The 16,631-nt window shown below is 36.4% G+C and overlaps 1 protein-coding gene and 1 long non-coding RNA gene across 8 annotated transcripts in view; one reads left to right on the forward strand and one right to left on the reverse strand.

Moving 5' to 3' along the window:
• Pde11 (Phosphodiesterase 11) overlaps positions 1-16,631 on the forward strand; it is a 287,160-nt gene that overhangs the window by 149,160 nt on the left and 121,369 nt on the right. The window contains exon 2 of one of the 7 annotated variants that reach the window (XM_028184205.2): positions 10,702-10,861. The exons of the other annotated variants lie outside the window; for them this stretch is intronic. Within the exon in view, the coding sequence (XP_028040006.1) occupies positions 10,804-10,861 (58 nt within the window). The 5' untranslated portion in view covers positions 10,702-10,803. The remainder of the gene's footprint in view (positions 1-10,701; positions 10,862-16,631) is intronic. 7 annotated transcript variants of the gene reach the window in all.
• Positions 1-16,631, reverse strand: part of LOC149503272 (uncharacterized) — a 394,089-nt gene that overhangs the window by 120,777 nt on the left and 256,681 nt on the right. The window lies entirely within an intron of this gene.

Raw genomic sequence — 16,631 nt, forward strand, 5'->3', positions numbered from 1 at the left:
ATTAGTTGGTCAAGACTTCGAAAACATGCTGACTTCTAAATAATAATAAAATTGTAGCGTACTCGTGGTCTTTGTGCCTCATCCGAAGAATTGTTCGAGGCTAGATACCATACCCCACATGCTTTCGGTGTATCTGGTATGTAACGTTCACGAGTGATTGGCGCCTGTCAGCAATTTATTGACGATGCTCATGAAACGGGCAAAAGGTATTGGAATATACTTTCTTGGTCCCTTGTCATGAGTTAAGTTGTTAAGTTGTATTTTGTTAAGTTGATAACTTTAATTCCACTCTAGCTGTAACCGAAATACTACTTAGTAATCAAGTCAATACAAAATATTCCATACCAATTCAAAATGTTTAAAGGAATCAAAAAGGTAATGTACTAACCGATGTTGTTTTATTCTATAAGTCAAAATAGATTCACGTTTTGCGTCTAAGAAGCTTAATAAATGACATTGGTGTAATTTAAAAGTCAGTAACAGTATTTGAGTAATTTCTTAGAAACGTGATTTTACAAAGAGCCAAATAACAAATTTAAATGAGTAGATTGTGTTCAACGAGACAAGCCTAATCTTTTAGGTAAATAAATTAGTCTTAGTTCAGAATTAAGTAATGGGAATCATAAGATGCGTAATAATGTTTATAGATTCAGCTAAGTAGAATACAGCCATACATAAAGACGTTATATATTTTTTATGTTTTTTATAGCTTAGATGGATGGACGCGCTCACGGCCCACCTGGTGCTAAGTGGTAACTGGAGCCCATAGATATCTATAGCATAAATGCCGCCACCCACCTTGAGAAAAGCTCTCACTTTTAACAGTACAACGGCTGCCCAGCCCTTCAAACCGAAACGCATTACTGCTTCACGGCAGCATTGGCAGGGTGGTACCTAACCATGCAGACTCACAAGCTCTCCTACCGCCAGTAATAGTATCAGTTTGAAATTAATAAAAAATAATGGGTTTGGTTTTGGAAGCAACCCTCTTCTCAACCTCCTCCACCCTTTAACATCTGCGTACCAGTCCCACATATTCCACGCGCCCCCTATGGATGGGTATCTCGTTGAAAGTTCGATCCCCGGCCCCAAAAAAATATTGCAAGCGCCTGTGAAAATGAAATAACTGTCGTAAATAAATAAAATCAAAGTTAAAGGGTAAACTATTATGTTTCCCACCCGTAATCTGATCAGTATATTAAAATATCCTATCAATGATCATGATGCTGGCAACAGAGCTGTCAGAGAGTACTAAGTGGCAGGCAGCGGGTTACCTGTACCCCTGATATGGCCGTAGACCACGAGCTACGGTAAATACTCACCACCGATGGGTCGTATGCTAGTCTTTTTTATTTATTGCTTAGATCGGTGGATGAGCTCACAGCCCACCTGGTGTTAAGTGGTTACTGGAAGCCATAGACATCTACAACGAGAGATATAAGTTCTAAGGTCTCAAGTATAGTTACAACGGCTGCCCCACCTTTCAAACCGAAATTCATTACTGCTTCACGGCTGAAATAGGCAGAGTGGTGGTATCTACCCGTGCGGACTCACAAGAGGTCCTACCACAAGTAAGTGCTTGCTTACAAAGACAATAAATAAAGAAATCTGAAAGAAAGATAAATCCCTTAAATCGTGGTAAGAATCCATCTGAAATAGGCATTTATGTCCCAATTTCACGAAGAATAAATATTGACCTCGTTCGTGGTCTCATTATCTTTTCTGTGTTAGGGCTTCTAGCAGATAATGGTTTTTTGAAATCATATTGCGTTTGCTTTATTGCTTTCATGGGTTGACGAGCTCACGGCTCACCTGGTTTTCAGTGGTTACCGGAATCCATAAACATCTACAACATAAGTGCCACCACCCACCGTGAAACATGTTTTTTTTTCCCTTCCTAAGGTGATAGCCTTCAGAGGCTATTTTAGCGTAACCTTAACTAGTCGGTGAGCTCACGGGGCTCAAACCTGACAACGTTGCTAACACGAACCCTAGCAAGAGCCGTGTTTCGCAGAATCTACCATCGGATCGGAAACGCGACCCACTGAGAAGATCTGGCGAGAAACTCAGTGGGCTGGAAACATAAGTTCTAAGATCACAGTTCAACGGCTGCCCTATCTTTCAAATCGCGTGTTGTCTTATTGTAGAATTATCGACGAGTGCTCAGAATTAGCAATATTTTATTAGCTTTAAATTTAGCAGACGCATCCACGACGTACCTAAGCGTTTACAGGGGCTGGTAACCACCCCAAAACGTTGCAGTTATTTTAACACTTCGCATTGGAACGTTTGATATATAACTTCGTAGTAGAAATAAATATGATAATTGTACCCTTTTGTACAGGTTTGCAACGTGTTAATTTTTTTTTTAAGATTAGGGACCTTTGTGTCAATGCCCTAAACACATCATTACGGATCCTCCCGATCCATTAACGCTGCTTTTAAGTACCTCAAGCACCGGTCACCATCCTCGTCGAACCCGTCGCTTGCGACGTAAGGCTCGACGAGTAAATTCACCAATTGACACAGCCTACTGAGTTTCGCCGGATCTTCTGTTGGTCGCGTTCCGTATCGATGGTAGATTCTGCGAAGCACTTTTCTTGCTAGGGCCAGTGCTAGCAACACTCCCGGTTTGAGCTCACCTACTAGTTCAATGAATCTAGAAAACCCCCTCGAGGTTACAAGAATAGGTAGAAAAAAAAGGGTCAATGTATTTGGGGTTATTATTATTATAAAAGGATGACAAGATAGCAGGTGGCCTATCATAACTAGGTAACCAGAGAGTATACCCGTAGAGTTGATAGATCATAATTCTTCGTTATTTTGTGTAGAATGTATTTAATTTCAACAAACGACTTTTGACATGAGATCGTTCTCAAACGAAAGGTGATTGTACTGTGAATGTCAGTGATATCTTTCGTTGTTGATAACAACGTAAACATTGAACTAAAAAATGCGATTACAATGTTAAACATTTGAGTTGGAATGTTATGTATTTTAAAATTATTATAAGCAGCTTCAAATTTCATAATTCGAATTCGAGAAATATAATACGCGATGCAAATGTTCACGATTGACTACCACGGTGAAGGAATAACATCGTGTAATAAAAATTAAACCCGCAATATTAAAATTTGCGTAATCACTGGTGGTAGGACCTCTTGGGAGTCCACACGGGTAGGTACCACCACCCCGCCTATTTCCGCCGTGAAGCAGTAATGCGTTTCGGTTCGAAGGGTGGGGTAGCCGTTGTAACTATACTGAGACCTTAGAACTTATATCTTAAGGTGGGTGGCGCATTTAAGTTGTAGATGTCTATGGGCTCCAGTAACCACTTAACACCAGGTGGGCTGTAAGCTCGTCCACCCATATAAGCAATAAAAAAAATATATATGCAATTTTAATAATTATGAACTTAATTGCTGATTTAAACTTGTTTTGTCGTATATATAGGTATATATAAATATGGATTTCCATACTGAAGTCTGTACAGTATAAGTATTTGTATTTCCAAATTTTAGTCTCTGCACTCGTTCTCATTAAACAACGTAACATTTGAATTAAAAAGTCAATATTCAAGTCAAATCATCTAATAAGATTACCTTGATCAAACGTTTAATTTTTTATTTACTTAAATACGTGTATATATACGTAATTACGTATTTACGTATATAATTACGTAAATTTGAAGCGTTCTAGCGCGTATTCTAAGTTTAAAATTAGAATATAATGGTTTGGTTTCAATTTTGAAAATTTGATTTAAAAAAAACCATTATCGTGACGTATGAGATCTACTAATCCATCACCTTAATCGCGCTTGAGTCCATGACGTCACATCGTGAATACACCCACACATTTTGAGGCGTGAAGTTAAAATCTCGATTGTATTTTACAACGGCTGACCTTTAGACCTTCGGGTCTTTCGGACGAATTCGATTGCCTCGTTAATCACGAGTAAAATTGACGATACTAAAAACATAAGATAATATTTATTAATTTCAAACAGTTCCGCGTGTTAAATCCCTTGCGCACAGTTAATGCCCACAAGATTTACTAGTCCAAAAAAATATAACAGTTCCTTTGTCGTATATCTCAATTCCGTTTCTATTCCGTGTCCAGAGTGTTTATTCGGGGAATCACTAGTGAATCTTGCTGACTAAATACAGGTTTGGCAAGGATCGGTTTCGTCCAAAAAAAACTCAAGAGCTTACCCAAGGACATACAATTATGGCGGCGGCCTTTCGTAGTTCCAGACATTTCTCGTCTAAAAGCTTTATGGTTCTACAATGTTTTTTAACATACATTGAAATTTCTGAGAAACAGGGTCATGCCTAACCGATTATCTATACTTCTATACTAATATTATAAGGAGGAAAGATTTGTTTGTTTGTTTGTATTGAAGAGGCTCCGAAACTACTGAACCGATTTGAAAAATTCTTTCACTGTTTGGAAGCTCCACTATTCCTGAGTGACATAGACTATATTTTAAAAAAATTAGGCATTATTACTAAAACTCCAATAATGTAACCCAAAGTGTAAAAAAATTACCTAAAATATTCTTTACATTAATTTCTTCTTTCCTGCGAAAACTATTGATGATAGAATAAAATAATGTACTACGACTTTGTAGAACACATTATTATTTACAAAAAGTGTCGCGACAGCATATGTCTAACTATTATAGTTATGCCTCAATAAGTGTTCTTTTATGTAAAAAAATAAAACAACGTCAAATATCGTTGAAAACCCGAGCGGAGCCGGAGCGGGCCGCTAGTAACCGTATAATTCAGAAAACTACGAATTTCGCTTTACATACTAAATTATAACTAAAACCCTAACGAACCTAAAACTCGCCTAATATAATTATCGCAAATTCATTTATATACATAATAATATGTCGAGTATGAACACACAAAGGGAAGAGTTCTGCGTACGTATGAATGTTTACGGTTTAAACTTTAAAACAAAATAATAGAGACGAAAACTTGTCTTTATTAAAATTTTAAAACATGTAAAATGATGGAAATGAATATATTATAGTTTGTATGTATTTTGTGGCATGGTAGGACGAAATATAACGCATTTACTTTAAGACCAAAATCTTTCTTTTCCCGAAAAAAAAAAACACTTGGAACATCGTCATTTCAATCGATGACTGACATTGATATTACTTTTATTTTAAAACAAATCTAGTGCGCCAGTGTAATCTAATGAAAAAATACCGATCTTCCTAAATAAAATATTGTATAAGCCAAAAAAACTACAATCAACACGTTTACTTTCAAACGAAGACCCTTACGAATGTTGAATAGTTACCATCGCTCATATTACATCAATAATACCACAATACAAACCCCTGCTCATATCAGGATTCTCCTTATATCTCATTTGTAGATCAATAGGACACAGCGCTCGCTGTATTTAAAAAATCATCTTTGGAAACGCACTATGGGTAAATACAGAGGTTGCAGAAAATAGGATTAAGAAACATTGTGTAAGTAAGGTATTTTTTTTATTGCTTAGATCAGTGGACAAGCTCACAGCCCACCTGGTGTTAAGTGGTTACTAGAGCCCATAGGCATCTACAACGTAAAACGCCACTCACCTTAAGATATAAGTTCTAAGGCCTCAGTATAGTTACAACGTCTGCCCCGCTTGTCCACCCTTCAAACCGAAACGCATTCTGTTCACGGCAGAAATAGGTAAGGCGGTGGTACCTACCCGCGCGGACTCACAAAAGGTCCTACCACCGTAATAAGTAAGACTCTGTTCTTAACAATTGGCGATAACGAAAAACAGAGATGATGGATTCATCTCAAACAATACCTTAAATAACAATTGCGATTTCTAATGTAAGCTGGCCTTGCGGTACTCACTTTTTTGTGTATGTTGGCCTTGATGACCACTTAACGCCACATAGGCCGTAAAATTTGCCTTACGATCTAGAACAATTAAAAAAATGATTATAAAAGATCTTATAAAGATGTAATGTAAAATTATTTGTTTAGTTTATATATATAGGTCTAATTGAAACATTGAATGGGTATCGACGTTTATTCCTAGACTGGCAATTAATCAATGACACATTCTGTAAATAAAATATAATTAAACTAATTTATAATCGATCTTTGAGATAATCAAAACAAATTTTAAAGCAGGTTGCTTACAATAACTTCTTTACCAGATTACATTGTTTGCATTGTACTGGCGATAGAGCTTGTAATCTAATTCCGGATTAAATAAATTAAATCCTGGATTAATAAATAAAAAAATCGAATCGAATTCTCGATTAAACGGATGGATAAATCATGCATCGTGCTTCAATAGGTATAATAATCATTAAGTAAAGATATTTTTTTTCATATTCTGTTTTGTAATATCAGCTGTTATGTTATGCATACGCCAAAATACTTGAGGCTAGCTAGCTGTAGCACTATTTTTACACTTTTTAATTACATTTCTCATCATACAAGTGCTCTCTTGGTTAAGCAATATCTGAAAAAGTGTTTTAAACGATCAATAAATCTATACTAATATTATAAAGAGGAAAGATTTGTTTGTTTGTTTGTTTCGAATAGGCTCCGAAACTACTGGACCGATTTGAAAAATTCTTTTTCCATTAGAAGCCGACATTGTCCCTGATGAACATAGGCTACTTTTTTTAATTTTATTTTTTTGGTTTCATGTGTTTTAATGTTTCCGAAGCGAAGCGAGAGCGGGTCGCTAGTTTAATAATAAAGTTACAGCAAAAAAGTAATTGCTAATTTAATCGTAAGTATAAAATTGAATGAGCACTAAAATTAATGTGCTTTATAATGTTATAGCTATAAAATAATAAAATTACTAATGTGAATGCTCAAAATGGAAAGGTTTGATAAATTTTATCACTACACTTACGATTCTGATGTGAAAAAAATAATGAATTACAGGTAAATTACAGACAAGAACAAATTGCTTCGATATTTAAAATTAGTGGTTTTATTGCCTAGAAGTATGATAACCGCTAAATTAGACTAGTACCCTTTTACATATAGAACATTAGGCTATCTTTCGATTTAACCAATTATAAGTAATTTTGTTCAATTTGTATCATAACATAACGATAAAACTTAAAAAAACACTCTTCACTATTAACTTATTATGTTTTTTTTGGAATTTGTTGCTTTTTATCACTCATTCGATCTAAGTATCAATGTCGCTTAATTAATGTTAACATTCGTAAGACTCGTATCGTTATCTGATTAAGTGCGATATTTGCACTGTACTTGTACACCGTTCCGTTAATTTTGATAGCAAACCAAGGATCAAAATCAATCGTTCCATTTTCAAATGTACATAAACATGTGTACAGTATACTAAAACTTCTTATAATAACAAAAACAAACCACCAACTGTTATAGTTGAAGTAAATTTCATATTTAAAACTACATACTCTATATAATGTAATACATATTATTATATATAATATAGTAATATTTTCTTTCTGCTCTTGCTAGGGCCAGTGTTAGAAACACTCCCGGTTTGAGCCGGGGTTTGATTTTTATGTTATTCCTTCACCGTGGGAGTCAATCGTGAACATTTGATAAGTACATATTTCATTAGAAAAATTGGTACCTGCCGGCGGGATTCGAACACCGTTGCGTCGCTAGATACCAGTGAACCGAACGTCTTATCCTTTAGGCTACGACGACTTCAAAAAATATATTATAAATTATATAATAAAATTATATTATAAAAGTTATATTATTAATTTGTGTATGTACAGAACGCCACGCGGCAAATGAACATTAAGCGCAGTACAACATTGAAGACGTCACATTAGCTTTTACGAATATTAAAATCTGTACTCCTAACGCTTTTGTCGTGTACTTTTAAAGTATAATAGTACTTACTGCTTTCTTTCTATTAAAATTATTGTTAATATGTATTTGGTGTAATAAGAATTAATGAAAAGAAAATGATTCCACAGAATTTACAATAAAACAGGGCGCTTTTTACATTGTACAAACATTTTTGAATGTCTAAAAATATTCATACAGGATTTAGGTAATTTAATTTTGTAAAACAGTAAATAAAGTTTTAATTTCTGAAGCCGTTCCCTGTTTTTCGTATAATACACTATTATAAAACATTACTTACGGGATAGGTAAAGGAATATGAATTATTATTTTTACTGCTGGTAAGACGTCTTTTTTTTTTTTTTTTTTTCCTACCTAAGCTGAGAGCCTTGAGAGGCTATGTCAGCGTAACCCTAACTTTTGTAGGTGAGCTCACGGGGCTCAAACCTGATGACGTTGCTAACACGAACCCTAGCAAGAGTCGTGCTTCGCAGAATCTACCACCGGATCGGAAACGCGACCCACTGAGAAGATCCGGCGAGAAACTCAGTGGGCTGTGTCTGAGAGTTAATTTACTCGTCGAGCCCTTCGTCGCAAGCGACGGGTTCGACGAGAACGGTGACCGGTGCTTGAAGTACCTAGAAGCACCGTTAGTGGATCGGGAGGATCCGAGATGACGTGTTTTGGGCGACGTCGACTGCTTTCCATTCTGTCCGCAGGATCGGGAATGGAAGACGTCTTATGAGACCGCATGGGAGGTACCAGCACCCTGCCTGTTTCTGTCATATGTAGCAGGGACGCCATAGATATATATATTTAAGTATATAATAAATATATTTAGCTATAAATGCAATTAATATTTAAACGTGGTTACTTATTGTGTTTATGTAGTTTTGATCGCTATTTTACTTATATTAATGTCTAAATATTAATGATAGCTTTCCGGTCACCGTCCTCGTCGAACCCGTCGCTTGCGAAGGGCTCGACGAGCGAACTAACCCATAGACACAGCCCACTGAGTTTTTCGCCGGATCTTCTCAGTGGGTCGCGTTTCCGATCCGGTGGTAGATACTGCGAAGCACTGCTCTTGCTAGGGTCAGTGTTAGCAACTCTCCGGTTGAGCCCCACGAGCTCACCTACAAACGTTAGGGCGAAGCTGAAATAGCCTCTCAAGGCTATCAGCATAGGTATGAAAAAAAAAAAATTATAGCTTGAAATAGCCGAACTAATACTGTTTTGATTGAATACAACATTGTCTGTCGTTATCCCTTAGAAGTCTTTTTTCGGAAATATTATATAATTACTATTAAAATTAATTATTACTAATACTTAAAGGCTTTTTAAAAGGTCTTGATGTGGTTCAACAATGTAAGCACAATTGATAATTCATTTCATAAGACACAAATGACACTTTACAAATTAATAGTATCATTTACTCGATGATGTCTAGGTGATGATATGTACTTCGAACCGACTGATTAACATTTCAAGATAAGATATTATTTATTTGTTTGTTAAGCGCTTAAGGAAATATGAATCTGTTGATAAAAGTAAGTTTCGACTTATGATTTTGACAGTATTTAATTTATTTTTAAAGTAAACATTTATTGAAAAATACTAAAGTTTCAAATAGAAGTTTTTAATTAATATTTCAATTAAAAATTAATTTAATGAGGTAAATTAAGTGAATGCAGTAGAAATGACTGTTATTTGGTAGATAACATAAATAATAATATTACGCGTGAATCCCTTAAATATAGTGTGGTTTTTTTATTTCTTAGATGGGTGGACAAGCTCACGGCCCACCTGGTGTTAAGTGGTTACCGGAGCCCATAGACATCTCTACAAGGCAAATGCCGGCACCCACCTTGAGATATGAGTTCTCAGTTTTTTTTAGAGTATACAGTAGTACAAGATAATAAAAGTAATATTGGTCAGTATTGAACTGACCTTCTTCTTCTATATAATGTTTCTTTATGATTACTTATTTCTACACTAACTGAAAAGAAGACATAATGACACCGAATTAAGAATCGAACACTAATTGAAATTTAAAATAATCTTATAATACGGTACTTGATATGTCAGTGTGCATGGCCACTTTACAACTGAGGAAATATAAATTAAATATTCAATAAAATGACTTATGCATGTAAGCGTATGGAATTATGCTATCTGTTTTGGTAACACGTATCTGTTTAGTACGGTACGGTACGGCAGCGGCTTGGCTCTGCCCCTAGCATTGCTGAAGTCCATGGGCGACGGTAAACACTCACCATCAGGGGAGCCGTAGGCTCGTCTGCCTACAAGGGCAATAAAAAATAAATAAAAAAAACTTCTTGAAAATAGTTTAATATTTCTAATAAGTTCAAAAACAAATTTTAATATGTGTTTTATTTTTTGTTTTTACTTTAATATTTTGTTTAGATTTCAATTCGCGTGTGCGAAACATTAATTATAACAAAAATCAACATCGTAATCTATCTATATATATAAAAATGAATTGCTGTTCGTTAGTCTCGCTAAAACTCGAGAACGGCTGGACCGATTTGGCTAATTTTGGTCTTGAATTACTTGTGGAAGTCCAGAGGTTTAACATGTAGATAAATATGAAAATGCATGTAATTAAATAAAAATAACAATAGTGTTTTCCCTTTGATGTGTCCCCCGTCAGACGGATTCCTTTTATTTGTTGTAAGTTTATTTTATACAAAAGTTTAGGTCTTTTATTTATCGATTGAGGCACTACGAAGTCTGCCGGGTCGGCTAGTACCTAACACAGTATTCGAAAAAAAAAAAAAAAAACAAAGTATCGTAAATCAACCGAATCAACGGAGAGTGATGCCAGTGTTACATTTGGTAGTGAGGTGGAAAACCGATGGAGTTTCAAAGTACGACAGTGAAGTAAAGCGCCGGTGGCGGCGTGTACTGGCGCTGATGGGGCCCAGAGCGAGGTAGCGCCCGTATGGGGCAAACGGCGAGCATGTGTCGCCTGCACGGATCATGTCTTCACCACAAGAAAAGTACGTATCGTAGTAACTTAGCTTCCGTAATGGATTACTTACTGGTGGTAGGACCTCTTGTGAGTCCGCGCGGGTGGGTACCACGACCTTGCCTATTTCTGCCGTGAAGCAGTAATGCGTTTCGGTTTGAAGGGCGGGGCAGCCGTTGTAACTATATTTGAGACCTTAGAACTTATATCTCAAGGTGGGTGGCGCATTTACGTCGTGGATGTCCATGGGCTCCAGTAACCACTTAACACCAGATGGGCTGTGAGCTCATCCAACCATCTAAGCAATAAATAAAAAAAATCGGTAGTCTCATTTCTTTTGAGTAATTTTTGGAACAAAGTTCCTTATGGGACGATGCGATAACCCTAACCGGGAAAAAACCTCCGTAACGTAAGATTTTTTTCTACTTAGTTTGATATCAACAGATGTCGCTGCACATAAATTCAACAATTCCTGAATAGCGGTGACGAGATATTACACAGTTGATAGACGTTTTCATATTTCTCTTGCTTAACCATATTTACCTGGCGTAGGGGTTACCGTGATCATGCAGGTGGTTCCCACAGGGCCAGGCTGCTCCATTGCACTGCGGACTGGTTGACCCTTGCGATTATTTTATTTTTATCAATAAGAAAATCATAATAAAAAATGTATACTCGAATAATTATTTTATTTATGATACCTCGAATAGAACTTAACATTAATATTTTTATAATATGGAACTTCGTTCCTACTTGTCCCACGACACCACACATATTTTTTTACTTGCTACTAATAAATAACTCTGTTCAATCTCGTGTGTGCCGCGCTTTAATTGAATCAAATGGACGAAACCGCATAGACGATGAACAAACAGACAAACCTAATATTAAAGTTATATATAAAATTATAATGTAGTCCCGAATTCTAATACTATACAAATTTTTTTTTTTTTTTTGCCTTTGCATGCAGACGTTCATACGGCCCACCTGATGGTAAGCGGTTACCGTCGCTCATGGACGTCAGCAATACCAGGGGCAGAGCCAAGCCGCTGCCTACCAAAATTTATTAAATTGCTTTTCAATACACTGAATTCCAAAGCCACTCAAATAACATTGGGTTGTATCTCCTAGCCTAGTTATTAGATTGTAGTTATTTGTAAATTTATTGTTAGGACGGATAGGTATAGTGAACAGAATTACAAATTGTCGAAGTCTTTAAAACAATTGTTAAAAAAATACACTGAATTAATTTCTTCTATAACCGTTACAATGACCGAGAGATTGCATAACGTTTACGTTGTATCGCGTGCTCTCTCAATATTAAATAAAATCCCACTTAAGTAATACATCGTAAGGAATATTCCATTTGGCAAGACCGAGGCCAATCAAGGCTAAGTTTACGTTGACAAGCGTGTTATGTATTTGTTCTTTGTTTGACGTTTTTATGTAAATATAATTTTTGCTTTAAAAAAAAGAAACTAAAAACTTGAAATAACTCATGTCACAAAACAACATACGACTTTTGAATAAGTCAAGAAAAACGAAAAACAATAAGTATATTCAATGTTACTGCTATACCAATGCACTTTTATGTTATTGTTTACGACATATATTATGTTCAAAATATAAAGTGGATTTATGTAAATGGTTGAAATCCTTCTACAAGATCATAAATCTATGGTTTTACGAGTAGTTGGTCTACGGGCGGGACAGGAATGATCCGCAAGACGTGGTCCTTACTTACTTACACTCTTTGAAGAACAAAGACAGAAGCTTTATTGAATCGTTCATAAAGCAAGTATGTGCCACTTCATTTACGACACGCACAAAAACAGTCAAAGACAAAAATGAGATGCAAAGCAAGTCTGTATGTAAACTAAAGAAAACTTTATAGCTGTTTACACAATAAACGAGCAACAAGGAAATGTTACTGAACGCTTTGATGGCTCCTACAATTCATTTGATTTTTTTTATATATTATAACGTTTTTGTTTTATTTTCTATTGAATTTGCGGAATATGTGTAAGCAACTATTTTTTTTTATATTTGCCAACAATCCGGTTTGGGTTTTAAAAAATATATATTAATCTTAATATCAAACAACAACAACAAAAAGACAAAGATTGTATCTACGAATAACCTAAAAAAAAACAAATTATACCTACAAGCACATCTCGACTTAATTGTAAAAAATAAAGAAACTGGTACCTACCGTAATTATTTATTTATCAGGTGGGCTGTGAGCTCGTCCACTCATCTAAGCAATAAAAAAAAATAGAGTACCGTAAGTTTGATGATCTGTTGATCTACAATAGCTACTCTTCGATCAAAGACAAACGTTTTATTCGCGCTTCGCTGAAAATTAGGGCGACTCCTGATATACGTATAAGTAAACGATCAATCACAGTTAATTTATGTCATATTAATTATCAGAAATGAGATTTCGAACACATTCGGCCACTTACCGAATTACTGTATCATTAATCACGACTGTCCTAATCTCCATATAAATTTTTCTCAGGAATAGAGAAGGGTTATTTTTTATTAATTATTCTATTAAATACTAATAAAAAAATCTGTTCACTGTATAGTTATGCTCTTAGGATCTTTTTTTAAATGTTATAATTGTTGTTAGATAAATATATTTTAGTTTGATTAAAATTAATTCTATTCTTAACTTTATGCAGTTATCACATATAAATCGATTTCTAATTCTCACAATTTTTATATACTCTTAAAAATTATTTATGTCTGACGATCGTGACTTTGCTTTGAAAATTAGCATTGCGGTAGGCAGCGGCTTGGCTCTGCCCCTGGCATTGCTGAAGTCCATGGGCGACGGTAACCACTCACCATCAGGTGGGCCGTATGCCCGTATGCCTACAAAGGCAATAAAAAAAAAAAATTAAGATGTTCAGCACTAAAATGTTTGTTTCCGTTTATTTTATTTTAAATTAAAGTGAATATATCCGACATTGAAGTTAAACTAGTCTAACATTATTTAGAGTTTCTGAACAACAGTTTGCTGTTGTGTCAATATTTGGAGCGGTGAAAATTAAAAAGGTAAGGAGGAACCCGAAGCTAAAGTACTTTGAAAAACTGAAAAAGGCCAATCTCATTTCGTTTTATCATATTGTAATATTTCTTGTTCGAAATGTTTCACCAGATCAAGAAATAAAAATGGAATTTCGCTACCAAAAAACGGAAAACTAATATACTTTTGGGAACGTTCGCTATACACACGTATAGCGTAACCTACGTGTACACCGCGGAGAGAGGAGGTCGGAAAAAGTTTCACCACTACACAAAGGATAGACGGTGACGTCATAAGACATATGGTTCTCCCTCATTCTCTATTGTTGGATAATCTTTTAGGAATCGCAGTTGCGGGACTTGCCACACAGAATGGGTTATATTTAGGAGAATATCTGTAATATCTTTTATATGTGAACTATAGACTTTTATATGAAAATTAGTCTTGCGTTTGATAAATAGGTAAGTCTTGCTTTGTAATTTTGTATTAAAAAATGCGATCTGTTTGTTGTTGAAATTATTCAAAACGTTAAATTAAAATATACTGTTGCAGTAAGACTGAATCCTATTCGATCCTGCGGACCGAATTGTAAACAATCGACATCGCCCAAAACACATCATTTCGGATCCTCCCGATCCACTAAAGGTGTTTTTAGGTACCCCCAGCACCGGTCATCGTTCGATCGTTCATCGAGTAAATTAACCCACAGACACAGCCCACTGAGTTTCTCGTCGGATATTCTCAGTGAGTCGCGATTCCGATCCGGTGGTAGATTCTGCGAAGCACTGCTCTTGCTGAGGTTAGTGTTAGCAACGACATCAGATGTGAGCTCACCTAGTTGTTAGGGTTACGCTGAAATGGCCTCCCAAGGCCATCAGCTTGGGTAAGAAAAAAAAAGACTTTAGTGATAAAAAATATAATTCAGAAATAAAAAATAGACACGTTCTAAAAACACAAAATATATTGATGGATTTTCTTACACCTAATATTTTTTTTAAAGTAATAGACTTTTTCAGCTCCGCATGGCTTGATAGGTGAGCTCAGGAGGCTCAACCTGGGAGGACTTGTTAACACTAGTCCTAACAAGGCCGGGCTTCGCTGGACTTACCACCGCATCGCAATCGTGATCCTCTGACAAAATCCGGCGTGAAACTCAACGGGTTGTTTCTACGTGAAAAACATTACTGCGCTTTAAACACGTTACGGTCTTCTGTAAAGTTATGATATCGACGTAGTGAGCCACTACAACGGGTTTACGGTTAAACGTTGGTCATTCTGGGTTGTATTGTATATTTGTCACGTCCTTGTCGTAGACCAGAACGTTCATAACTTACCCGGTTCTCGTGGCGTCTTCCTCTGTTATACATATTTATAATCGACACAGTATTACGTTATTTATGTTCTTGGGATGGTTTTACTAAAATTATTGATACACTATTTCGTTCTACGATGTAGTTTTCGTAGTCATTGTCAATATGTTTATCCAACCGAAAATAATATTGTAGTGTAAATACGCTGTCGTCTAATGTTATATATCTCTTTATATCTTATTCTTACTGGTTTTAGTACGTATTGTGAGTCCGCACGGGTACGTACCACTACCCTGCCTATTTCTGCCGTGAAGCAGTAATGCGTTTTGGTTTGAAGGGTGGCCGTTGTACTGTAAAAACAGAAATCTTAAAACTATTATCTCAATGGCCAAATATGAGGCGGCATTTACGTTGTAGATATCTATGGGCTCCGGTAACCACTTAACATCAGGTGAGCCGTGAGCTCGTCCGCCCATCTATGCAATAAAAAAACTGAATATAATACAAAGTATATTAATACAGGGTGGCCCATAAGTCCTTTGAAAAGTAAAATTTGAATAAAACGAACAGGGCGCGCGTGAGCGGTGCAGGGGAAGCGGGGGGAGTAACTTCGGTTTCTGGGAATTTAGTCGCGATGGAGCGTTTTACCGGAGCGGACCGTGCGTTTTGTGTGCGCGAGTTTTATAAAAACGACAATTCGGCAACCGTTGCGCGGCGTAAATTTCGAGAACACAAAGGTTTACACAACTTTGACGACACTCCAACTCTTCAAACGATTAAGAACTGGGTTGCTAAGTTCGAGGAGACCGGTTCGACGTTAGATAAACCGCGGTTGGGTCGCCCAAGGACGTCACGTACGGAACAAAACATAGACACAGTGACACAGTCTATTCGCGAAAATCCGACACAGTCAACTCGTAAGCGCGCCAGAGCATTAAACGTATCCAGGACATCGTTACAACGGATTTTGAAGAAAGATTTACATATGCACCCTTACAAAATTCAGTTGGTTCAAGAATTAAAGGAAACTGACGGTATTCAAAGACAAAATTATGCGAATGAAATGTTGAATCGGTTTACTTCCTTCAATAACATAATGTTCTCTGACGAGGCTCATTTCCATCTTAACGGGCATGTTAGTAAACAAAATTGCCGCTATTGGAGCCCCATCAATCCAAAACTTAAGCATCAGAAGCCCTTACATAGTCCGAAAGTGACTGTTTGGGCCGCTATGTCAGCCCATGGTATCCTAGGGCCTTACTTCTTTGAGGATGGCAGAGGGCGCGCAGTTACTGTTACGTCGGAGCGATATGTGGCTATGATCGAAGAGTTTTTCATACCAGAATTGCAAAACTTTTCAGGCTTTAATGCCAGGACGTGGTTTCAACAGGATGGGGCCACTTCTCACACCTCTAACACTGCTATGCCCGTTATCCGTCAACTTTTTCCTGGCAAAG

The sequence above is a fragment of the Bombyx mandarina genome, chromosome 03 (assembly GCF_030267445.1).
Source record: "Bombyx mandarina strain Sakado chromosome 03, ASM3026744v2".
Taxonomy (NCBI): domain Eukaryota; kingdom Metazoa; phylum Arthropoda; class Insecta; order Lepidoptera; family Bombycidae; genus Bombyx; species Bombyx mandarina.